General features: G+C 35.6%; 3 protein-coding genes and 2 long non-coding RNA genes across 5 annotated transcripts; 1 reads left to right on the forward strand and 4 right to left on the reverse strand.

The window, feature by feature from the left end:
• The first annotated feature begins 65 nt into the window (after positions 1–65).
• Positions 66–1281, forward strand: LOC111454952. The gene has a single exon (XM_023096441.1). It carries the CDS (start codon positions 585–587, stop codon positions 1272–1274), a length of 690 nt encoding a protein of 229 aa, XP_022952209.1. The 5' UTR covers positions 66–584; the 3' UTR covers positions 1275–1281.
• On the reverse strand, positions 1255–3110 carry LOC111454951 (fasciclin-like arabinogalactan protein 21). Its single transcript, XM_023096440.1, has one exon. It carries the CDS (start codon positions 2517–2519, stop codon positions 1440–1442), a length of 1080 nt encoding a protein of 359 aa, XP_022952208.1. The 5' UTR covers positions 2520–3110; the 3' UTR covers positions 1255–1439.
• Positions 3111–5769: 2659 nt separating this feature from the next.
• On the reverse strand, positions 5770–7858 carry LOC111455617 (xyloglucan endotransglucosylase/hydrolase protein 9-like). The gene is made up of 4 exons (XM_023097350.1): positions 7613–7858; positions 7438–7538; positions 7158–7351; positions 5770–6298 (listed from the first exon to the last, which is right to left on the reverse strand). Exons 1-4 carry the CDS (start codon positions 7767–7769, stop codon positions 5866–5868), a joined length of 885 nt encoding a protein of 294 aa, XP_022953118.1. The 5' UTR covers positions 7770–7858; the 3' UTR covers positions 5770–5865.
• Positions 7859–10579: 2721 nt separating this feature from the next.
• On the reverse strand, positions 10580–18985 carry LOC111455178. The gene is made up of 4 exons (XR_002712551.1): positions 17256–18985; positions 16207–16833; positions 15900–16125; positions 10580–11117 (listed from the first exon to the last, which is right to left on the reverse strand). It is a non-coding gene; the product is annotated as an uncharacterized LOC111455178 (long non-coding RNA).
• A 27-nt stretch (positions 18986–19012) lies between these two features.
• LOC111455179 lies at positions 19013–24226 on the reverse strand. The gene is made up of 3 exons (XR_002712552.1): positions 24207–24226; positions 20881–21150; positions 19013–19342 (listed from the first exon to the last, which is right to left on the reverse strand). It is a non-coding gene; the product is annotated as an uncharacterized LOC111455179 (long non-coding RNA).
• Positions 24227–25056: the final 830 nt, after the last annotated feature.

Consider the following 25056-nt stretch of genomic DNA (forward strand, 5'->3'; position numbering starts at 1 on the left):
TAGAGATTCAAATTTATGCAAGAGCGTTATTGAACAAGACTCAGTTTATACATGAGTTTTATAGAACAGGGTTCAGTCTTACATGAGTTTTATTGAATAGGGTTCAGTCTATACATAAGGTCTTACAGGGTTCGGTCTATACATTAGTTTTATTGAACAGGGTTCGGGTTCGGTCTATACATGAGTTTTATTGAACAGGGTTCGGTCTATACATGAGTTTTATTGAACAGGGTTCGGTCTATACATGAGTTTTATTGAACAGGGTTCGGTTTATACATGAATTTTATTGAACAGGGGGACTATACATGAGTCTTATTGAACAGGTTTCGGTCTTACAGGGTTCGGACTATACATGAGTCTTATTGAACAGGTTTCGGTCTATATATGAACCTTATTGAACCGTGTTTGGTCTATACATGAGGCTTAGTTCGATTTTAAACGTACATATGGTTCTATGGTTCGTGTGATTAAAATAATAGATAGTTTGCTCTTTCTTTTATCTTCAACCACGAAAGGAGGTATTTGGTTTCACAACCAAGGACAAAAAGACGAAGAGGAAGACAATCTTGGATCGGGAATCAACAATGGAACGGCACGTACGCCTTTTTCTCAACAGGCTCTCACTTGCTTCCGTTGCCATAGCCACATTCATCCTCCTCTTGCTCTTCCTCCAAACCCCAGAAACCTGCGTTCCCCCAAATTCCCCTTCAAAACCTCATCTCAGATTCCCCAAATCCTCCTGCGATTCCTCTCCTCGCGAGCTCGTTTCCGTCGACAAGAAGAACAAGCGCCTCTGGTCCACCAAAGATTGGCAGAAAAAGGTCTCCTCCTTCGTCCAATTCTTCCACACCATTCGCGATCTAGGGCTTCTCCATAACCACACCAAAGTCGTCTGTATTTCTGCCGGAGCAGGCCACGAGGTCATGGCGCTCTCTCAGATAGGAGTCCTCGATGTCACCGGCGTCGAATTGGTCGATTCACCGCCATTGGTCAGTCGTGCTGATCCGCATAATTTGCCCTTCTTTGATCATGTTTTTGATTTAGCGTTTACTCCTCATTTGGCCGAGGCCTTGTTTCCGTCTCAATTTGTCTCGGAAATGGAGAGAGCTGTTCGTCCGAATGGTGCCTGTGTGATCGTCGTGGAGGAATGTGGAGATGCTGAAGTTGGGGAGATTGTAGGATTGTTTACGAAATCGCGATTTGTTAATTCGATCAACGTGACGCTAACAGGGTTGAAAATGACTCGCATTCTAATGAAAAGAATTTCTCGATAGAACGTTCGTTCGATTTCTTAATCTCCTTTTTCGATTTCAATTTGTTTTATTCTTTTCCGAAACGAAAACCTAATGTACAGAACTTGCAGGTCAGAATTTCCTTCCTATGTATTTGTATGTTCTTCATCATGTCAATAAAATCTGAATTCTGAATCAGAACAGATGTCACCTTGATAAATGAGGTAAACTGGCGGTCTCAAGCGACCGGGAAATCCCATGGATCACACAGTTCCTTGACCGGAAAATCTCCGGCGAGACAATCTCCACGCCATTAACGACCACCGTTCCTCTCGGAACCCGAACGCCTCCGAGGACCTGAAGATCTTGGCCGGAGACGAGCGTCTTGAACGAAGTTCTGGCCGGCAACGAAGCGAGGAATTTGTATGTAACCATTCGAGGAACAATGTGAAGCCTCACTGCTCGCGTCAGAACAGGCGATGAAGATGCCACAGAGGCCAAATTCGGCGGTGCAAAAACGGTAATCGATCTCAATCCTTCGAAATCTTGAAGAATCCCTTCGAGAACAGATTGCAATCCGATTGCATAAGAAACAAACCCATTTGCACTGAGCCACCGTATGATTCTTCTCCATTCAACTTCAACCCCCTTCTTGTTTTCAAGAGAATCTGAAATTAAAGTAGCGGTTGAATCACAGAACGGCGCTTGAATAAAGCTCCATCCCTGATGAACATCGAGAGGATCCAAAGGAGAAAATGGCCCAAGAACGCCATGAATGGAAACATTTCCACCAAGAAAAATATCAGGGTCTGTAACAAGAACATGATTGATCTCAACCAATCTAGCAGTGGAATCCATTCTAGTAATAGCAATTTTCTTTGGCGCCAAAAGGGTCGGGAGACAGACCCCTTGAGGCTTCTTTAACAAGTCAGCCATAGAAAGCTTAGAAGGGGAAGTGTGGTATTGAACAAGATTCTTGAGGAGCCATGGCGGTAGAGAGGTGTTGGAGATGGCGGAATCTTTAATGGCGAAAATGGTGGAGTTTTGAGGGGAGAAGAAGTGTTCAGGGGAGACCTGAAGGAGCGTGGCAATGGTGTTGAAACCGGCTCTTCTTAAGGCCCTTGATGCGTTTATGGAGAGTTCGTCGGCGACGGCTTTGATCGGCGGAGTTGCAGAGTGGGAAGTAGCCGTGGAGTTCAGAGCTGTGGAGATGGCGAAGAAGGCTAAGACTACAGAGACGGCGAAGTAGATGGGTGCATGCCACCATTCGAATGAACATTTACCCATTGGCTTCCAAATGCTCAAAATCTTTCAGCGTTTTTAGGCTTCAAAACGAATGAAACTTTTGCTTTACAAAACGAATTAGAATATTCTCACAAGAGATTTTATAACCAAAAACTAACCCACTTCACTATTCACTTCAATATCAGTAATAAAAAATTAAAAATTAAAAATTAAAAATTAAAAATTAAAAAATCTCAATGAACCGAATCAACCCCATCTCTTTTTCTAGTAACCCGAATGTAACAAAAAACAGCTGCAAAAACTGCCGTAACAAGGCCGCCAATGATGACTCCCCCGCCGGCCACGGACTTATCAACGTGATGCTTTCCCAGGCGTCGGATCTCCGGCGCCTCCGCCAGTCCAGGCCCTTCTACGTTGTCGGTCTCCGATGGCTCCGGGGCCACCGACACATGGCGAGTTGTGGTTGTGGCAGTCGAAGCCATTGCTTGAATCAGCAAGATCTGGGCCAGAAGGAGGCAAAGAAGGGAAATTTTGGGCATGGGATTTGGAAATGAGGAAGCTTTAATTGAATTAAGGAGGTTTATGAATATGGGTTTTTGAATGTGAAGGGGATTGGAGGGTTTGGGCGTTAAATACAGAAAGTTTGGAGCTGGTGAAGTATGTGTTGTATGTTGAGAATTGGGGGAGGTGGGTCCTGTGTTCTAGGTTTTGTTTTTATGTTTTGAAAGTAGTTTGAACAGAAGTATGCATCATAATTGGTATAGGGACCTTCATTACTTCATTTGGTGAGGCTGTTTACTTACAACCAAAGCAATACGCGTGGAGTAGAGTAGCTGTTCATTATAAATTTGTTTGGATTTTTGCTCCTATAATTTAAAATTTTCAATTTTGTCTTTTAACCATTCTTTTTTAAATTGTGTTTAGAACTCGTGGTAAGGGAAGCTTTCTAAAACCTATCATAATCCACTCTCTTCGGGACCCAACATCCTCGTTGGCACTCTTTCCTTTCTCCAATCGACCCCCCTTCGGGGCCCAGCGTCCTCGCTAGCACTCTTGGCACTCTTTCCTTCCTCCAATCGATGCGGGACCGCCTCCAAATCTACTCCCCTTTGGGGCCACCGTCCTTACTGGCACACCGCCTCCCCTTTGGGGGGACCGCTCCCAAATCCACTCCCCTTTAGGGCCCAGCATCCTTACTGGCACACCGCCCCCAAATCCACTCTCCCTTTGGGGCCCAACATCGTTACTGGCACACCGCCTCGTGTTTACAAGAAGGCTAACACATCGTCCGGTATCTGGCTCTGATACCATTTGTAATGACCCAGATCCACCGTTTGTAGATATTGTCCTTTTTAGACTTTCCCTCCCGGACTTCTCCTCAAGGTCGCGTCTTCTAGGAGAAGTTTCCACATCCGGTGATTTGTTCTCATCACAGAAATCATAAAAAATTTATATAAAAAAATTGATAATATAATGATATGCCAAAACATTGCTCAAATTTTTATAAAAAATTGAAAAGTTAATTTTACTAAAGAAAAAGTAGACACGTCACTAAAATTTAATTTAATTTATTTAATTTTCCTATGGTCGCATGAATCTTCGTGGAAATCTTTTTATTTTTATTAGAAAAGAATTAAAAAGAAAAAAAAGTTTGAAAATTAATATAAAGTTGGAAGCAAAGAAAAAGTGAAATAAAAAGAAAAAGGGAAAAAAGCCGCGTGGGAATTGGTAGCAGAAGCGAAAAAGAATACAGCTGGCGATTATTGGAGGTTATTTATTTATGTGAATAAATGCGAACAATTTCAGAGCTGGATTTTTTAATTCCCCAAGATTTTATCATTTATGGTCGGTCTCACATACCGTTTTTTATTTAATAACCTAACTAATTATATTATATCATTCATCTTTTCTAGTACCCTACCAACCTAACCCACTTCTATTATAGCTTTAATTATTCCTAAATGGGTCAAAAAAAAAATTGTAGTTCCAAACCGAGACATTATGCTCGGCTCAATTGATGAAAACATTATCTATACGTCTCGATCGAGAGATGATCTCTTGAAAAAAAATTTATCGATACATGTCGTTCAATTAAAATAAAGTCAAATCTTTTAATCTCTTAAACTTTAAAAAAATTAAGTGCATTTAAAATTTGATAAAATAGTTAAAAGTTGATTTTGTAATTTTAAAGTTACTATTTTAATTTTAACGGTGTGAAAATGGCAGTTAAAAAAATCAACCATGAAAGGGGAACGACTTTGGGTTTCCTTTTCCTCAGAACGGGCTTGATTGTGGGCTTGCTTGTTGCCCTAATCAAGCACAAAGCTAGGCCCAAATAGATCTTGGCTGACATATTTAGATGGCCCAATGGGCTCTCTTTCAGAAGCCCAATTACAATCAGTAAGCAAGAGGAGTGAATTATGGAAAATATAGAAAAATAAAAAATTTGGTATTTTTATTTTTATTTAAAAAAATAATATATCAAACACTAAAATAATTACTTTCTCAAAGTTCAAAATTTAAATCGCTCAAACAATTATATTTTAAAAGTTTTAAGATTTGGATGATTATTTAGTTTTTTTTTTTTTTTAACCACAATTCCGTTTTTTAGAATTTTTTAAAATAATGTATGTATATCATTTAGTAACGTGTCAAATGTTAAATAAAACGCTATTCTAATGTTTAATGAACTATTTTTTTTAAAAAAAAATCTTAATAATGTTGAGGGTACCAAAATGAAGAACTTCTATGAAATGTTCGATTTTCGAAGTAGGAGGCAGACTTTTTTGGACCTCCATAATTCAACAAGGGACCATACTTTTTGGATAATTATGGACCATACTTTAGGTGATACCTTATAATAATGTTATTTAAAAAATAAAAATAAAAAAGTTGAATAATGGGACTCCAATTGGATAGCCATTCGCTTGCTTTTCAGCCGAACGAGAATAGGTTCCACCAACTTCATAATTTTATATAACTTTGTATTGTACCAAGAACTAGAAAAAAGTAACTTGTTTGTACGAATATATATATATAAAGTTAAATATATATACATATATACCCATTTAAATAGGGATGAATATGAGATGAATTTGATTAAACAAAATAATAATAATAAAAGTTATCATGAATTATAGAAAGTGTTTACGAATATTTTTTTATAAGGGTGTGGAAAGCTTTTTATAGTAAATGTGTTTTAAAATCGTTAGATTGACGTGAATAAATAAAAACTTAAAAAGGACAAAATTTGTTGGAGATGGAAGTGACACAATGAATGAAGCAAAGCAAGATATGAAAAAGAAATTTTAAAAAAATTAATGTTATTTTACACAAAAGAGACACCATCGCGACGACCAACAAAAGCACTAATCTATAGCCACCGCCGCTAGTGGCGGTGGTGAATACATTCAACAGGCGTAACTGCAAATCTAGCAGTATCAGTACAGTAATCGTAAATCATATGGTTGGCCCGAACCCAGAGCAACTGATGGCTTTGATGTACATTCAACTCTGAAAGCACTGGCTCGTCCCACCAGAACTTCTTGCCGTTGTCGCCGATACCGCTACCGCTACAACAGGTGGCGTTGGCAGTGGCTCCGGTGGCGGAGGAGCACTCGCAGGCGTCGATTTGGAAGCCCTTATAAGAGGCAATAAAGGGGGAGTGGGACCAATCGGTCTTGACTCGGCCGCCCTGTGTGGCCCAATCGTCTGCGTTCCAAATAGAGCTGTAAACTCCCATGGATTGGTCTCGAGGAAATGGCACACCCTTGTCTTCCATATTCATGTGGGCTCGAACTGGGGTTTCGTCCACGAGAAATCTACACGAACAAGAAGAAATTTTTATGGAACAAGAATGGTTGGGAGGGAGTCCGACAATAATTATAAGAGTTAAAATAAACAATATTATACCACCGTGGAATGTCAAACTTCATGAATTGAAATAAACAATAATTATAAGAGTCGTGACAGTCATCACTCATTCTTAATTAAAAATATCAAACTTCAAATCTTAAATAAATAAATAAATATCAAAATTCAAGAGAAACAACATTTTGAAAGAATAGTAATGTTTTAATAATTCATGAATTGAAATGGGGCCAAATTGATGGCACATGCATGTGATCAGAAAGGGGGGCCAAGAGGAATATTGTGGTGCCTTGTTTGGAAGGGCTCAATGGCTTTGTCAGAGCCATTGGCCCATTGACACCGATCGGGTAGCTGCTCGTACAGAGCCACGCATTAACGGGCACTGATTCACATAAAGGCTAAAATCTTGTGGGTTTCTAATATTTGGAGTCTATTCCATTTTTGTTTCTGAATTTCAAACCTTTCCAAGGTTTGGTTTAGTATTTAAACTAAAGAAAAAACATGGCCATTTTTATAATAATTCTCGAAATGGGTATTCTAATACATGAAGAATGTTCCTGGTTGAATTATTTCTCATTTTCTAATGAAAGCTTGGATTCATTTCTTCCACATGTAATGTCCTGTTCTAAAACAAATCTATTCTTTTCTATAAATTTCATTCAATATCTACTCTCCTGATGGGTCAAATCTACATTACAATGCCCATTTTTAGTACAATACATACATACATACATATATATATATGAAAACAGTGGCTTGAAATAAAAACTCAGCTAATAATGTAAATGGAGTGAAGGAGGAGTTGCTTACATGACTTGACGGCGATTCCAAAAAATGGAGTAGGAATGAAAATCTGTAGTTGGGTCGAACCAAAGTTTCAATCTTTGCTCTCTATTTCCCACACCATTCACATAAATGTTGGTCTGTACTGTATATGGCTCTCCACTTGTGTTGCCCAGAAACTCAAAATCAAACTCATTGTGATTTGGACCGTCCGATGACATCTACACCAGAAAAACAAGATAAGAATCCTACAAGTTATCATTTCAATGTAACATTCATTTGATTAAGTTTATGTTTTTTCACTTACATAAAATGCTGTGACAGTTCCTGCAGAGTCACCAGCTACAAGCTTGATTTGAATGGTCACTTTGCCAAACATGTACGTGGATTTGGATGAAAACCCAGCTCCTGAAATCGACTTCAAAATTAAGCATTGTAGAGAGAATGAGGAAAAGTGCCGTAAAAATGGGATGGGTTTTTACCAGAGTAATTGTCAAGTTTAAGTTCGAGGACATCTCCTTCGTAATTGAAGTGATCAAAAGCCCAACTCGGCTGAAAAAGCTCGTCGAACTTAGCAGAAGAAGCAAAACCAAGCATTAGAAGAGAAACCCATAGTCCCAAGAACACAGAAGAAGCCATGGGAGCTAGAGAGGTATAAACAGAGTGAGGGGAAGAGTTCACAGTGTGGATGTTCAAGTAAACTTGTCAGAAAGAGATGTTTTTATAGCCATTTCCAGTGCGGAGCGACCTTACTCACCTCATTAAATTTACAGTTCCACATCATTTCCGATGTGGAATTCAAATAAAAAAGGGTAAAAAGAAGATTACTTTTACAAATTTTGCCTAATGGACATACTTTTAATTTGGGTTCGTTTTACAAGTTTCTGATTAGTTTTTAAGGTTTAATTAAACCTCACACTTAATCCTTAAACTACCATACACCCACTTGAAAACCTCACATGGTATAATAGTGTGTACTTTGAACATAAGCTCTCGTGGTTTTGCTTTTGCTTTATAAACTCATTATCATTTCTTAAATTAGCCAACATGGAACTCCCTCTCAACCATCCTCAACAACCATCTTACAAACCAGAAATATCCTCATAGTTAGTAAAGAGTAGTCAACAAATATCCAAGAATAATATAAGATTAAAAATTATTTACTAAGAAACCATAGTAAAAATGAAGAAGAAAGTAGAGTACAGCTGGGTGAAAATAAACAAATTAAAACAAAAACGGAGTGGGGGGAGACATTGTCTTCACGTATTTGTCTTTTGTGTGTTTACGTAGGTGCATGAGTGTAAGGTAAGTGCTAGCTGGAATGGTACTACCCCTTGTACCTTCCCTTACCCTATCCCCTCCCCATTTTCAATTTTTTAATCAAACAACATCCTCCACATTTTCGCCAGAAATTATTGGACGAGTCTTTTAATGTCTCAACACTTCTGTACTATTAAATCAAAGAAATTATAATATTGTTTCAAATTTGTATATAGATATTAAGAAACATTAAAATCTTTAAATCTGCATCCAATATTATAAATATGACAGCAACAATAGACAGGAGGAGGAAAATGAGAAGGTCCCCTCTTGGCTTGTCTTACTTTAAAAAAGCTTACCAAAAAGTTGTTTTAAATTTTTCTCTTTTAATTTCTTCTTCTAAATTGTATATATCATTTTAGTTCATCTTCATAAATTTTTTGGCTCTTTCTCCAATTATCCAAAAACGAAATAAAATGTGTGTGAAAATGTTAATGATTTTAAACAAACAAAAAATCAACAAACATATAAAATAGACATTAATTAAGGGTGACGAATAAAATAGACAACAAAAAGGTTAGACAAGTTAACATATAAAATATCAACTAATATACAAAAAAACGAGTCTCAGTTTGAATATAATTAAACTAGTTAAGATATGTACCTTTGGTCAAGAGTACAACCGTTCAAATTTTTCCATCCCCAGAGTTGTTGAGCTGAAAAAAAAAATAAATAAAAAGAAACTCACTATAAAATATGAAAAATATGAAAGTATGGATATTTAAGGGTGAGGGGAGTGTATGGATTGGATTTGCATCTTATCATATGGTATAAAAAAATAGAAAAAAAATGTTGAACATTTATTTAATGTACACAAGATTTGAAGGAATCATTTAGGAGAGTGACTTTACAACTGTTACTGTCCCAAAACGTAATGTGAAATAACTTTAATCATGCAAGCTGGAGAGAAAAAAAATGACTATTCCATGACCCACAAAAAGAAGAAACACTATGCTCCACCCAAAATTCTCTCTCTCCGTCACCGACCAATAGAAGATTACCACGTGGAAGAGAGAACTCCCTTGCCCTTTGGATTATAGGTACAGCCCTAAACTTTTAGGTAACTTCGGCAAAAGCGAATCCCGTATGACCCAATTCAAAATTTTGCCTTTATTTGGACAGGCTGGCATGTTGATGGCTACTGACGTGTCATGGACTAGAAAATATATTTATTGCATTTGTACGAAATTATCTTTGGAAATTAAAATAAATAAAAAGAAATAAGGAAATTAGATAGCTTTTTCTTTATAAAAATCCCGTAGCCGCAAATGGAGATAAGATATCAAGAAACTTTAATAATTTCATATTACCGATAATTGTACTCACCTGCACGTGATTTATTATTTTATTAAAGGGTGTTATATTATTTTCAATTATTAATGATTTAATTACATAGTAGATGTAACGGATAAATACAGCTATGGGCACTCAATAAAAATAGAAATTCATTTGAAATTAGATATGTTATAATTACTAAAATACCTCTCCTTAATTTTAATGATTTTTTAGATGTTAAACTAAATTGAATAGGTTGAAAAAAAAAAAGGCTTAATTTGTTTTTATTTTTTATTAAGTTCAAGAAAATGGGAAAGTAATGATTCAAATCCTTAAATTTTCTTTTTGTCCATAATGTCTTATAAAAAATATTATATATATTATGACATGCTTTTAAAAATGTTTAATTAATGACAATTTTAAAATTTTTATAAATTTAAATCTTATGTTTAAAAACTCAAAATTTTGAAATTTGTGTTCAATAAATCCGTGAAATTTGCAAAAAAAAAAAAAAAAATCAAAATCAAAATCAAATTTTTTAAAAAAATAGTCATTTTGAAAAATGAAAGATTAAATAAACATAAATATAAAAATTCATATATAAAATTTGTAATTTATCTAGTAAGATTTACCTGAAAAATAGATAGAAAATATCTGAGGGATAACCTATGAAGGAAAAGGAAAAAAGGACGATGTGACAGAAAAGTTGGTAAAGCTACAGAGTGCAGTAGAAACAGGCTTTTAGGCTGTGAGCAGTTCCTCTTTGCTGAATAACTACTAAATATCAATAAACATCAGATTTTTTTTATTTGAATTATTTGCCTGTGTGTTAGGTTGCTTTTATATATTTTACATTATTCATTAATTCTTTTAGTACAACTTTATTCATTAATTATGTTATGTAGATCTCCATTGTTCAATAGAGATTGGATTATGTGCAGTTGTTTATAATGGAAGGGATGTGTTCAAATTTTGGCATCTCAAGCTTCACAAAAATCCAATCACATCGCTAATTTTGAGGTCATTTCAAAGATATTGGTTTTGGCTTTTGTGTTTTTTGAGATTGTGAAATTAGTCTTTTTAATCCAATCAATGTATTCAAATTTTGAGTATAATCTTAGGTATACTTATTTTCTCTTTTAAAAAACAGGGGGCTGGCGTAAAGCAGGAGAGTAAGTACAGGCATGGGCATGGAGAAGGGATGATGACTTACCGTGCTTAATGATGATGATGGCACTCTCAAAGTCAGTGGACGCTTCGTTCAGGAGCTTACCGGCTCTGCCTATTAATTGTATAATGCTCTAACTTCAGACCAAATAAGTGTCCACAGACAACACCAATTAATGGATGTTCTGTTCCTTTCCCTTGGACATCACTCTGGATTACCCAGTACTGCATCAAAAACAATCCAAAGTTTTCACGTGAATATTGTCTTAAATTTATCACTGCATATTAGGAACAGAAAATCTCTACAAACAGAGCACACAGCATATAAATTTCATATGTACTTCATGAACAAATTTTATAGTTCATCCATAAAAATAACAATGATCACCGGGGAGATCAGTTGATTTTGTATGAATCCTCATTACAGAGCTACGGATCCTTGTCAACCATCGCTGCAATTTTGTGGCCAGATCGACGCCACCAGACATGAGTGTGACAGGAAAACGTGACTGATATCAGAATTGTGTAACTAAGTGACATTCAATGTGAGTGATGTTAGAACTTTTTTGCAACTCGCACTATGAACTTCAGTCTAATTTTGGACATGTGACACTTTTTCTAAGGAGCAGGTTGAAAAATCTTAATTAATACCTAAAGAAGATCTCATAGAGCAAACAAGTCTTCCCGGTTTCATTTCTTTATTGTAAATAAACTTTGAACTGCTACATATAAAATGACTCATCCTATATTAAGCCTTGCACAATCACAAGGACACTTACTGTATTCTAATTCACCAAATCTACGATAAACAGGCATGCATGCATAGAGAAACTAGGTGAAAGAAACAAACTAACAAATAAATAAATATGAAGTTGGTGTCCAAATCAATGTACTTAAAATCCGCCCATGACATGCAGCATCTAATCCCTGCGTGATGACGACGATATCCATATGGAATTATATAGGCACGACAACTTTAAAAAAACTGGGTATGGCCTCACCAAAACTCAGTTAATTAAAGAGGAAAGAGATAATTTACAAACAAGAACTTCACTGTGGGATGAGAGCGGTGGGGAACCAAACCCCGACTGGAAGTGTAGCACAATTTAACAAGATAAAGGTCCCAGAGCCCACACCCTTTTGTGGGGTTTGAGATGCCAAGGCTCTAGAGAAATTTATCTTCTACCTCAAACAATACTTTCGAGCCGCAAATACCATGTCAGAGGGAGCGAAGGTCACGTTGGCAACAATGCATCTAGCCGACGATGCAAAATTATGTTGGAGGTTTGTACATGGACATTCAAGATGGTCGATGTATTGTGGACACTTGGGATAACTTGAAACAAGAACTCCGCTCTTAGTTCTTCACAGGGAATGTCAAAGCCTCGTGGTCAATTCAGAAACATCGCAACACGAGACAAGGAAGTCAGTTAAAGTATTTATCTCCACCTAGGCAGATAAATAGCAAGGTTGATGTCATATCGGGGGCAAAATCACCCACCACGAATGAATGTCATACGGCTTAATCCGAGCTAGCTGAATTCTACCGGCAGCTGCCTAAATGACTTGTCAATTGGGTCCATTAGGCCCACAAATACCATTGTTAGTGATCACCCAAGGGCTGAGGAGAGACACCAAGTCAACATCTCCATCGAAGAAGGGAGATAGAGACATACCTCTGTAACAACACATGACTCACGTATAAGTACCATCCAGACAGAGAAAGAGAAGGGTTGGTCGAAAGCATCGACCACGACAGTTTCAAGAAGAAGAGAGAGTTCTGATTAAGTTGAGGTCAGATCAACTCCAAGATCAAAGCAACAAAAGTCAAAGACGGGTGCGAAAATACTATGGATCAATCGAAGTTATCCACAAGATCGGGAAGGCATCATATAGGATCCAATTGCTCCCATGGATGCAGATTAGCCCTATTGTCCACGTCAATAACATAAAACATTACTCTCTCGACCTAGAAGACGTCAAGCATAGAGAGGCAACACGACCTCAGACAAAGAAGAATAATCCCCAAGCAAAGGAAGTAGGAGAAACTTCGACTCAGGAGACGCCAAGAGTCAACAAACCAAGTAGTTTTCGACAGTTCCTTACAGATTGGAAGAGACTCCATAACACTAAGATCAGCTGGAAGCGCGTTGAAGAGACCTAAAGTCAGCCTCAACCTACAACACCGAGTTGTAAAGAGTCAGTTGACAGAGACGTCAACCAATTGAGTGGGTCTCAGTCATGCTTGTCCAAGGTAAAGTCAGCCTCAACCTACAACACCGAGTTGTAAAGAATCGGTTGATAGAGACATCAACCAATTGAGTGGGTCACGATCATGCTTGTCCAAGGCGTGTTGCCTATAGCCGCATAGCAGATGTCTGTGTCTTGCTTATCTAGAACGTGTTGTCCATGGTTGCATGCCCATTCCAAACCCCTTTTATATGCTTTCATCCTAGATAGACCTTGACCATTTCACATTGGGTCAATACGGAGGTGTATGACCATTCACCAAAACCATGTCTACACTCGCCAAGGGTAAAATGTTCCAATACTATAAGGGGATATGACTAGTTGTCACTTCTTCCTACCCTAAGTTATATATTATTTAAGTCGTGGTATTTATTTATTTGCTTATAGTCATATAACGTTGCTTTCTTCCATTCGTTTTCAAATGTATTTCCTCGCTCACGTTTTCTAACCATTTTTTCGCAATGTGACTCGAGGCCCAAACATAAGCCGACGTTGTCCGCGACGTCTGAATTTCTCACGACTGACTTGTTCGCTTGGTTAAAAAAAGTGCCGCACAATCACTTTTCTTACCTTTAACGGTGAAATTTAGGAACCAGTATCTGTTTTTGCCCCGTCGAAGTAATGCATTAGGTAACACAATGTTACACAAGGGAAGTTTCACATGATGCCAATCTAAAAGCTTATAGAACTCACTTTTCTTGCCTTTAACGCTAAGTTAAACATGTCTTTGAAAACTCAATGCAAGAACACTAATAAAACCCAAATTCTCCCAAGAAAGTGTAACAACCCTAGATTTCTATTAATCTTTACCGGAATTAAATATTTAAAACTTTATCTTAAAATACATACTTCATTTTAAAACATTGTCATGGACTTACGTGTTCGAAAACATCTTAAAACAACATAAAGGAATACTAAATAAAACAAGTAAATCATTAAAAGTGAAAACACCCTATACTAACTTAAGACTAAGAAAATAAACTGCTACCAATGCACGTGCCATGGTCTCTGATTGCGATGTCGCCATCAACCATACAGGGGTGCCTTACTTTTACCTTAAATAGAAGTAGCGCACGGCTTGAGTATTTTAAGAAATACTCAGAAAGTGACTCCACTATTGGGGTCAAGGAAATGCAAACACATACAACTCATGATTTAGGAACCTATCATTAAAACTATCATAGAGGTGGCCTTTAGTCCGGACAAAATTGAATGTGTAGTACTTCCCTACACACAACCCACGTGCGAGTTCGCACCCTCCTTGGACCCATCATAGTCGAGCTAGCTGCCCGTAGCGACGTCCGGAGGTCAGTAGACCCCTGAGTGTGGATCGATCCCAAGGCAGTTCGCACCCTCCTTGGACTCATCATAGTCGAGCTAGCTGCCCGTAGCGACGTCTGGAGGTCAGTAGACCCCTGAGTGTCATGTGAGGTATCACAATCGCACTCTTGCGATAGCAAACAAGTCAACCGTGAGTGCTGCACAATTGCTGTCCCACTATCGCAAGAGTGCGATTGTGACACCTTGCATGACACTCAAGGGTCTGTTGACCTCCGGACGTCGCTAGGGACAGAGCTAGCTCAACTATGATGGGTCCAAGGAGGGTGCGAACTACTTGGAGACCCACACTCGCACGTGAGTTGTGTGTAGGGAAGTAGAACACATCCAATTTTGTCCGGACTGGAGGCCACCCCTACGATGGTTCTAACGATAAGTCCCTAGATCATGAGTTGTATGTGTTTATATTTTCCTGGTCCCAATAGTGGGGTCACTTACTGAGTATTTCTTAAAATACTCAAGCCGTGTGCTACTTCTATTTGAGGTGAAGGCAAGGCACCCCTGTACGGTTGATGACGACATCGCAATCAGAGACCATGACACATGCATAGGATAGTAGCATTTTATTTCTTAGTCTTATGTTAATATAGGGTGTTTTCACCTTTAATGGTCTACTTGTTTTATTTAGTATTCCTTTATGTTGTTTTAAGATGTTTTCAAACATGTAAGTCAATGAAAGCGTTTTAAGATGAAGTATGTGTTCTGAGATGAAGTTTTAAATATTTAATTCCGCATAAGAGTATAGATGATAGTGACGGTAGCGACTTTAGATTAATACAAATCTAGGGTCGTTACACGTTCCAAGCTTATGATTTTGGAGAATTTGGGTTTTATTAGTGTTCATTAGCATTGAGTTTTCAAAGAAATGTTTAACTTGTCATTAGAAAAGTGAGTTCCATAAGCTTTCAGATTGGCATCATGTGAAACTTCCCTTGTGCAACATTGTGTTATCTAATGCATTACGTTGACAGGGCAGAAACTTAGCGTTAAAGGCAAGAGAAGTGAATTCCATAAGCTTTCAGATTGGCGTCATGTGAAATTTCCCTTGTGTAACATTGTGTTATCTAATGCGTTTTATAATTTTTATGCATGTTTTGTCCTCTTTTAAGTCTTTTTCGTGTTAATTATTTTAGATTTGAAAGTCTATTTGTGCACCATAGTTTTGCTTAGTTTCATCAAATTTTCATAAATATGTCCAAGTGGGATCGAATTTTTATCATTTACTACCTAGGATTATGTACGTTTGTGTAGTGTTGTGTAGTGAGTTTTTGCACAACAATTTCCAACCAAAGGCAATCAAAGCTATTGCTAAATTGACCCAAAGCAAATGAAAATGCAAGTGCAAAGAGGGACGCAAAAGAATCCGAACATCGCATGTGAACAGAAAGAAAAACAATTACAAAACAAAACAAAACGTACCTCAACAACTCCAGGAAATTTGAGTCCCATTTCAGCAGCTAGCTGCGGAGTGCTGGCCAAGTAGATAGAAGCCTAGTTCTTGCTGCCGAATAATGTTACTTTATTAAGAGAGCACCCATCAACTTCCAAATTTTATGTTCCAATTCCCTCAGCCTCATGAGTGGAGAATTTCTTCTACAGATATCCACTTGCGCCCTCCTCCAAAAGTTTACCATATCGTCTACACCTAAAGCAGACATTATATGCATATGTGAAATGAAAATCTCAGTTTCTACAAGCTTCACAATACTATAAGGGCATGCTGTACCTCCTTACAGGCCTTTGTGAAGGGTTCTCTGCGTCAGATACAGATGCAAGAAGATCGCCAGTTACTTGAGACCCCATCTAGTGTATCCTCTTTTTCCAAGCTTCAGTAGTATAGCAACCATAAGAAGCCTGACTCTCAATTTGCTTGAAGAGACTCGATAGCTCGATACCAGCACCATCAAGTTGCTTCTATTCAGAGAGATAATTAAACAAAAGCATTCTGGACAAAAGCAAATCATAACTCGCAGAAGAAAAATATCACAGAGCATAAGCAACACTCCAGATCATACACACAACTCATAAAGAAAATTACGAATATAAAGATAATATACATATATAAGAAGACAACTAAAATATCAGAAAAGCTTCAATACTGTCAGAAACTGCTAAAAGAAATATGACCTTGAGCTTTTATTATTTGATTATGGAAACATCGTATTTGGTTGGTGGTTCCAAAGTTGTAACTATATCAAGCTTTGGCTGTCTTTATCACCGACCAATTAAGCAAATCCCCTTATTCTAGTGCTTACTTCACTAAAATTTCACTAACTTTATTTTTGCTTTTGCTGTACCTTATTTCTGGATTCTTCACTTTTCCATGTCCTTTCATTCAAATTCTTTGCTACTTCTCCTGGCATGTGGCATATGGCATCCTTTTCTCATGGCATATGGCATCTTTTTTGTTGGTTCAAAAATAAGCTTTTCAAATCTCCAATTTGACCAAACTTCCGTTTTCGACTCTACTATTTATGAAAGTGAATAGTCCTTCATCCACCATTCTCATACCTTTACCCACAATTCTCTTATCAAAACTTATCTTCCTTCCTTACATACATGACTATCACAAATTAAATATGTCCAAAAGATTGTCCTTTAACGAACTTATAGATAAATACAATTTAACATTTCTTTATCACCAACCAATTAAGCAAACCCTTTTATTCTAGTGCTTCCTTCCTCTACAATTTCACACACATAGTTTTTCGATCCCTTGTTCCTCATTCCAAAAATTCTTCACTTTTTCATGTCCTTGATCCAATTCTTTCTTACTCTCATGGCATATGACATCCTATTTCTTGGTTCCAAAATAAGCTTTTCAAATTTCCAATATGAATAAACTTCCGTTTCCGGTTTAACGTTTATGAAAGTGAACAGTCATTTATCCACCATTCTCATACATTTACCGACAATTAACTTATCCAAACTTATCTCCTTCCTTCTTGACATACATAACCAGGTCACACTAAAAATATGTCCAAAAGATTGTCCATTAACGAACTTATAGACCAAATACAATTTAACAATTCTTTATCACCAGCCAATTAAGCAAATCCTCCTATTCTGGTCCTTCCTTTCTCTAAAATTTCACAAACTTTGTTTTGTTATCCCTTATTCCATGATTCCAACAATTTTCACTTTTTCATGCTCTTGATTCAAATTCTTTCCTACTTCTCATGGCATATGACATCCTCTTTCTTGGTTCTAAAACAAACTTTTCAAATATCAAATTTAAACAAACTTCCGTTTTCGACTCTAACGTTTATGAAAGCGAATAGTCCTTCATCCACCATTTTCATATTGTTGCCCAAAATTCCCTAATCGAAATTTATCATTCTTCCTTCATTACATACATAACAATCAAAAATTAAAAATATCCAAAAAATTGTTCATTGACGAACTTATAGACCAAATAGAATTGAACTTTTCCTTATCACCAACCAATAAAGCAAATCCACTTATTCCAGTGCTTCTTTCCTCTAAAATTCCACAAACGTGGTTTTGCTATCTTTTATTTCTTGATTCCAATAATTCTTCAGTTTGTCAAATCCTTCATTTAAACTCTTTCCTATTTTTCATGGCATATAACATTTTTTTTTTTTTCTAAAGAAAGCTTTTCAAATCTCTAATTTGAACAAACAACATTTTCAATTCTAACATTTATGAAAGTGAATAGTCCTTCATCTACCTTTCCCATACTTTTACCCACAATTTTCTTATCCAAACTTATCTTTCTTCCTTACCTAAGTAATCATAACAAACTAAAAATAACCAAAAGATGGTCCATTATCAAACTAATAGACCAAATACAATTAAACTTTCCTTTATCACAAACAAATTAAGCAAATCTTTTTATTTAAGTACTTCCTCTAAAATTCTACCAACTTTCTTTTGAGATCCATTATTCCTTGATTCCAACCATTCTTCGCTTTTCCATATTCTTGATATAAATTCTTTCCTACTTCTCATAGCATATGACATCCTATATCTTGGTTTCAAAACAAGCTTTTCGAATCTCCAATTTAAACAAACTTCCATTTTCGGTTCCAACATTTTGAATAGTCTTTTATCCACCTTTCTCATACTTTTACCCACCATTCTCTTATCCAAACTTATCTTCCTTCCTTACATACATAACCATCACAAACTAAAAATATCAATTAGATTGTGCATTAACGAACTTATAGGCCAAATAGAATTTAACTTTTCCTTATCACCAACCAATTAAGCAAATCCTTTTATTCGAGTGCTTCATTCCTCTAAAATTCCACAAACTTTCTTTTGAGATCCCTTATTCCTTGATTTCATCAATTCTTCACTTTTCTATATCCTTGATATAAATTCTTTCCTACTTCTCATGGCATATGACATCCTATTTCTAGGTTCCCAAATAAGCTTTTCGAATCTCCAATTTGAACAACTTCCATTTTCGGTTCTTAATCTTTTAAATAGTCCTATATCCACCATTCTCATACTTTTACGTACAATTCTCTTATCCAAACTTATCTTCCTTCCTTGCATACATAACCATCACAAATTAAAAAGATTGTGCATTAACGAACTTATAGACCAAATAGAATTTAACTTTTCCTTATCACCAACCAATTAAGCAAATCCTTTTATTCGAGTGCTTCCTTCCTCTAAAATTCCACAAACTTTCTTTTGAGATCCCTTATTCCTTGATTCCAACAATTCTTAACTTTTCGTCTCATTCCTTGATTCCAACAATTCTTAACTTTTCCTTTTCCTTGATATAAATTATTTTCTACTTCTCATGGCATATGACTTCCTATTTCTTGATTCCAAAATAAGCTTTTCGAATCTCCAATTTGAACAAACTTCCATTTTCGGTTCTTAACCTTTTGAATAGTCCTTTATCCACCATTCTCATACTTTTACCCACAATTCTCTCTCTTATCCAAACTTATCTTCCTTCCTTGCATACATAACAATCACAAATTAAAAATATCCAAAAGATTGTGCATTAACGAACTTATAGACCCAGAATTTAACTTTTCCTTATCACCAACCAATTAAGCAAATCCTTTCATTCAAGTGTTTCCTTTCTCTAAAATTCCAAAAACTTTTTTTTGAGGGATATATCCTTTATATAAATTCTTTCCTACTTCTCATGGCATATGACATCCTATTTCTAGGTTTCAAAATAATCTTTCCGAATCTCCAATTTGAACAACTTCCATTTTCGGTTCTTAACCTTTTGAATAGTCCCATATCCACCATTCTCATACTTTTACCCACAATAATCTTATCCAAACTTATCTTTCTTCCTTCCTTACATACATAACCATCACAAACTAAAAATATCCAAAAGATTGTGCAGTAATGAAATTATAAACCAAATAGAATTTAACTTTTCCTTATCACCAACCAATTAAGCAAATCCTTTTATTCGAGTGCTTCCTTCCTCTAAAATTCCACAAACTATCTTTTGAGATCACTTATTCCTTGATTCCAACAATTATTCACTTTTCCTTTTCCTTGATATAAATTCTTTCCTACTTCTCATGCCATATGACATCCTATTTCTTGGTTCCAGAATAAGCTTTCGAATCTCCAATTTGAATAAACTTCCATTTTCGGTTCTTAACCTTTTGAATAGTCCTATATCCACCACTCTCGTACTTTTACGCACAATTCTCTTATCCAAACTTATCTTCCTTCCTAACTTGCATACATAACCATCACAAACTAAAAATATCAATTAGATTGTGGATTAACAAACTTATAAACCAAATAGAATTTAACTTTTCCTTATCACCAACAAATTAAGCAAATCCTTTTATTCGAGTGTTCCTTCGTCTATAACTCCAAAAACTTTTTTTTGAGATCCCTTATTCCTTGATTCCAACAATTCTTCACTTTTCCTTTTCCTTTTCCTTGATATAAATTCTTTCCTACTTCTCATGCCATATGACATCCTATTTCTTGGTTCCAAAATAAGCTTTTCGAATCTCCAATTTGAACAAACTTCCATTTTCGGTTCTTAACCTTTTGAATAGTCCTATATCCACCATTATCATACTTTTACCCACAATAATCTTATCCAAACTTATCTTTCTTCCTTCCTTACAACATAACCATCACAAACTAAAAATATCCAAAAGATTGTCCATTAACGAACTGATAGACCAAATAGAATTTAACTTTTCCTTATCACCAACCAATTAAGCAAATCCTTTTATTCGAGGGCTTCCTTCCTCTAAAATGCCACAAACTTTTTTTTGAGATCCCTTATTCCTTGATTCCAACAATTCTTCACTTTTCCTTGATATAAATTCTTTCCTACTTCTCATGGCATATGACATCCTATTTCTTGGTACCAAAATAAGCTTTTCGAATCACCAATTTCAACAATCTTCCATTTTCGGTTCTTAACCTTTTGAATAGTCCTATATCCACCATTATCATACTTTTACCCACAATAATCTTATCCAAACTTATCTTTCTTCCTTCCTTACAAAATAACCATCACAAACTAAAAATATCCAAAAGATTGTCCATTAACGAACTGATAGACCAAATAGAATTTAACTTTTCCTTATCACCAACCAATTAAGCAAATCCTTTTATTCGTGGGCTTCCTTCCTCTAAAATGCCACAAACTTTTTTTTGAGATCCCTTATTCCTTGATTCCAACAATTCTTCACTTTTCCTTGATATAAATTCTTTCCTACTTCTCATGGCATATGACATCCTATTTCTTGGTACCAAAATAAGCTTTTCGAATCACCAATTTCAACAATCTTCCATTTTCGGTTCTTAACCTTTTGAATAGTCCTATATCCACCATTCTCATACTTTTACGCACAATTCTCTTATCCAAACTTATTTTCCTACCATCCTTGCATACCTAACCATCACAAACTAAAAATATCCAAAAGATTGTGCATTAACGAACTTATAGACCAAATAGAATTTAACTTTTCCTTATCACCAACCAATTAAGCAAATCCTTTTATTAGAGTGCTTCCTTCATCTAAAATTCCACAAACTTTATTTTGAGATCCTTTATTCCGTGATTCAAAAAATTCTTCACTTTTCTATATCCTTGATATAAATTCTTTCCTACTTCTCATGGCATATGACATTCTATTTCTAGGTTCCCAAATAAGCTTTTCGAATCTCCAATTTGAACAACTTCCATTTTCGGTTCTTAACCTTTTAAATAGTCCTATATCCACCATTCTCATACTTTTACGTACAATTCTCTTATCCAAACTTATCTTCCTTCCTTGCATACATAACCATCACAAACTAAAAAGATTGTGCATTAACGAACTTATAGACCAAATAGAATTTAACTTCTCCTTATCACCAACCAATTAAGCAGATCCATTTATTCGAGTGCTACCTTCCTCTAAAATTCCAAAAACTTTTTTTTGAGATCCCTTATTCCTTGATTCCATCAATTCTTCACTTTTCTATATCCTTGATATAAATTCTTTCCTACTTCTCATGGCATATGACATCCTATTTCTAGGTTCCCAAATAAGCTTTTCGAATCTCCAATTTGAACAACTTCCATTTTCGGTTCTTAACCTTTTGAATAGTCCTTTATCCACCATTCTCATACTTTTTCCTTCCATCCTTACATACCTAACCATCACAAACTAAAAATATCCAAAAGATTGTGCATTAACGAACTTATAGACCAAATAGAATTTAACTTTTCCTTATCACCAACCAATTAAGCAAATCCTTTTATTAGAGTGCTTCCTTCATCTAAAATTCCACAAACTTTTTTTTGAGATCCTTTATTCCTTGATTCAAAAAATTCTTCACTTTTCTATATCCTTGATATAAATTCTTTCCTACTTCTCATGGCATATGACATTCTATTTCTAGGTTCCCAAATAAGCTTTTCGAATCTCCAATTTGAACAACTTCCATTTTCGGTTCTTAACCTTTTAAATAGTCCTATATCCACCATTCTCATACTTTTACGTACAATTCTCTTATCCAAACTTATCTTCCTTCCTTGCATACATAACCATCACAAACTAAAAAGATTGTGCATTAACGAACTTATAGACCAAATAGAATTTAACTTCTCCTTATCACCAACCAATTAAGCAGATCCATTTATTCGAGTGCTACCTTCCTCTAAAATTCCAAAAACTTTTTTTTGAGATCCCTTATTCCTTGATTCCATCAATTCTTCACTTTTCTATATCCTTGATATAAATTCTTTCCTACTTCTCCTTATTCCTTGATTCCATCAATTCTTCACTTTTCTATATCCTTGATATAAATTCTTTCCTACTTCTCATGGTTCCTTGATTCCATCAATTCTTCACTTTTCTATATCCTTGATATAAATTCTTTCCTACTTCTCATGGCATATGACATCCTATTTCTAGGTTCCCAAATAAGCTTTTCGAATCTCCAATTTGAACAACTTCCATTTTCGGTTCTTAACCTTTTGAATAGTCCTTTATCCACCATTCTCATACTTTTACCCACCATTCTCGGTTCTTAAATATGACATCCTATTTCTAGGTTCCCAAATAAGCTTTTCGAATCTCCAATTTGAACAACTTCCATTTTCGGTTCTTAACCTTTTGAATAGTCCTTTATCCACCATTCTCATACTTTTACCCACCATTCTCGGTTCTTAAATATGACATCCTATTTCTAGGTTCCCAAATAAGCTTTTCGAATCTCCAATTTGAACAACTTCCATTTTCGGTTCTTAACCTTTTGAATAGTCCTTTATCCACCATTCTCATACTTTTTCCTTCCATCCTTACATACCTAACCATCACAAACTAAAAATATCCAAAAGATTGTGCATTAACGAACTTATAGACCAAATAGAATTTAACTTTTCCTTATCACCAACCAATTAAGCAAATCCTTTTATTAGAGTGCTTCCTTCATCTAAAATTCCACAAACTTTATTTTGAGATCCTTTATTCCGTGATTCAAAAAATTCTTCACTTTTCTATATCCTTGATATAAATTCTTTCCTACTTCTCATGGCATATGACATCCTATTTCTAGGTTCCCAAATAAGCTTTTCGAATCTCCAATTTGAACAACTTCCATTTTCGGTTCTTAACCTTTTGAATAGTCCTATATCCACCATTCTCATACTTTTACGTACAATTCTCTTATCCAAACTTATCTTCCTTCCTTGCATACATAACCATCACAAATTAAAAAGATTGTGCATTAACGAACTTATAGACCAAATAGAATTTAACTTCTCCTTATCACCAACCAATTAAGAAGATCCATTTATTCGAGTGCTACCTTCCTCTAAAATTCCAAAAACTTTTTTTTGAGATCCCTTATTCCTTGATTCCATCAATTCTTCACTTTTCTATATCCTTGATATAAATTCTTTCCTACTTCTCATGGCATATGACATCCTATTTCTAGGTTCCCAAATAAGCTTTTCGAATCTCCAATTTGAACAACTTCCATTTTCGGTTCTTAATCTTTTAAATAGTCCTATATCCACCATTCTCATACTTTTACGTACAATTCTCTTATCCAAACTTATCTTCCTTCCTTGCATACATAACCATCACAAATTAAAAAGATTGTGCATTAACGAACTTATAGACCAAATAGAATTTAACTTCTCCTTATCACCAACCAATTAAGAAGATCCATTTATTCGAGTGCTACCTTCCTCTAAAATTCCAAAAACTTTTTTTTGAGATCCCTTATTCCTTGATTCCATCAATTCTTCACTTTTCTATATCCTTGATATAAATTCTTTCCTACTTCTCATGGTATATAACATCCTATTTCTAGGTTCCCAAATAAGCTTTTCGAATCTCCAATTTGAACAACTTCCATTTTCGGTTCTTAACCTTTTGAATAGTCCTTTATCCACCATTCTCATACTTTTACCCACAATTCTCTTATCCAAACTTATCTTCCTTCCTTCCTGGCATACATAACCATCACAAACTAAAAATATCCAAAAGATTGTGCATTAACGAACTTATAGACCAAATAGAATTTAACTTTTCCTTATCACCAACTAATTAAGCATATCCTTTTATTCGAGTGCTTCCTTCCTCACAAATTCCAAAAACTTTTTTTTGAGATCCCTTATTCCTTGATTACAACAATTCTTCAGTTTTCGATATACTTGATATAAATTCTTTCCTACTTCTCATGCCATATGACGTCGTATTTCTTGGTTCCAAAATAAGCTTTTCGAATCTCAAATTTGAACAAACTTTCATTTTCGGTTCTTAACCTTTTGAATAGTCCGATCCACCATTCTCATAATTTTACCCACAATAATCTTATCCAAACTTCTCTTTCTTCCTTCCTTACATACATAACCATCACAAACTAAAAATATCCAAAGATGTGCAGTAATGAAATTATAGACCAAATAGAATTTAAGTTTTCCTTATCACCAACCAATTAAGCAAATCCTTTTATTCGAGTGCTTCCTTCCTCTAAAATTCCACAAACTATCTTTTGAGATCCCTTATTCCTTGATTTCAACACTTCTTCACTTTTCTATATCCTTGATGTAAATTCTTTCCTACTTCTCATGGCATATGACATCCTATTTCTTGGT

The sequence above is a fragment of the Cucurbita moschata genome, unplaced genomic scaffold (genome assembly GCF_002738365.1).
Source record: "Cucurbita moschata cultivar Rifu unplaced genomic scaffold, Cmos_1.0 Cmo_Scf00017, whole genome shotgun sequence".
NCBI lineage: Eukaryota > Viridiplantae > Streptophyta > Magnoliopsida > Cucurbitales > Cucurbitaceae > Cucurbita > Cucurbita moschata.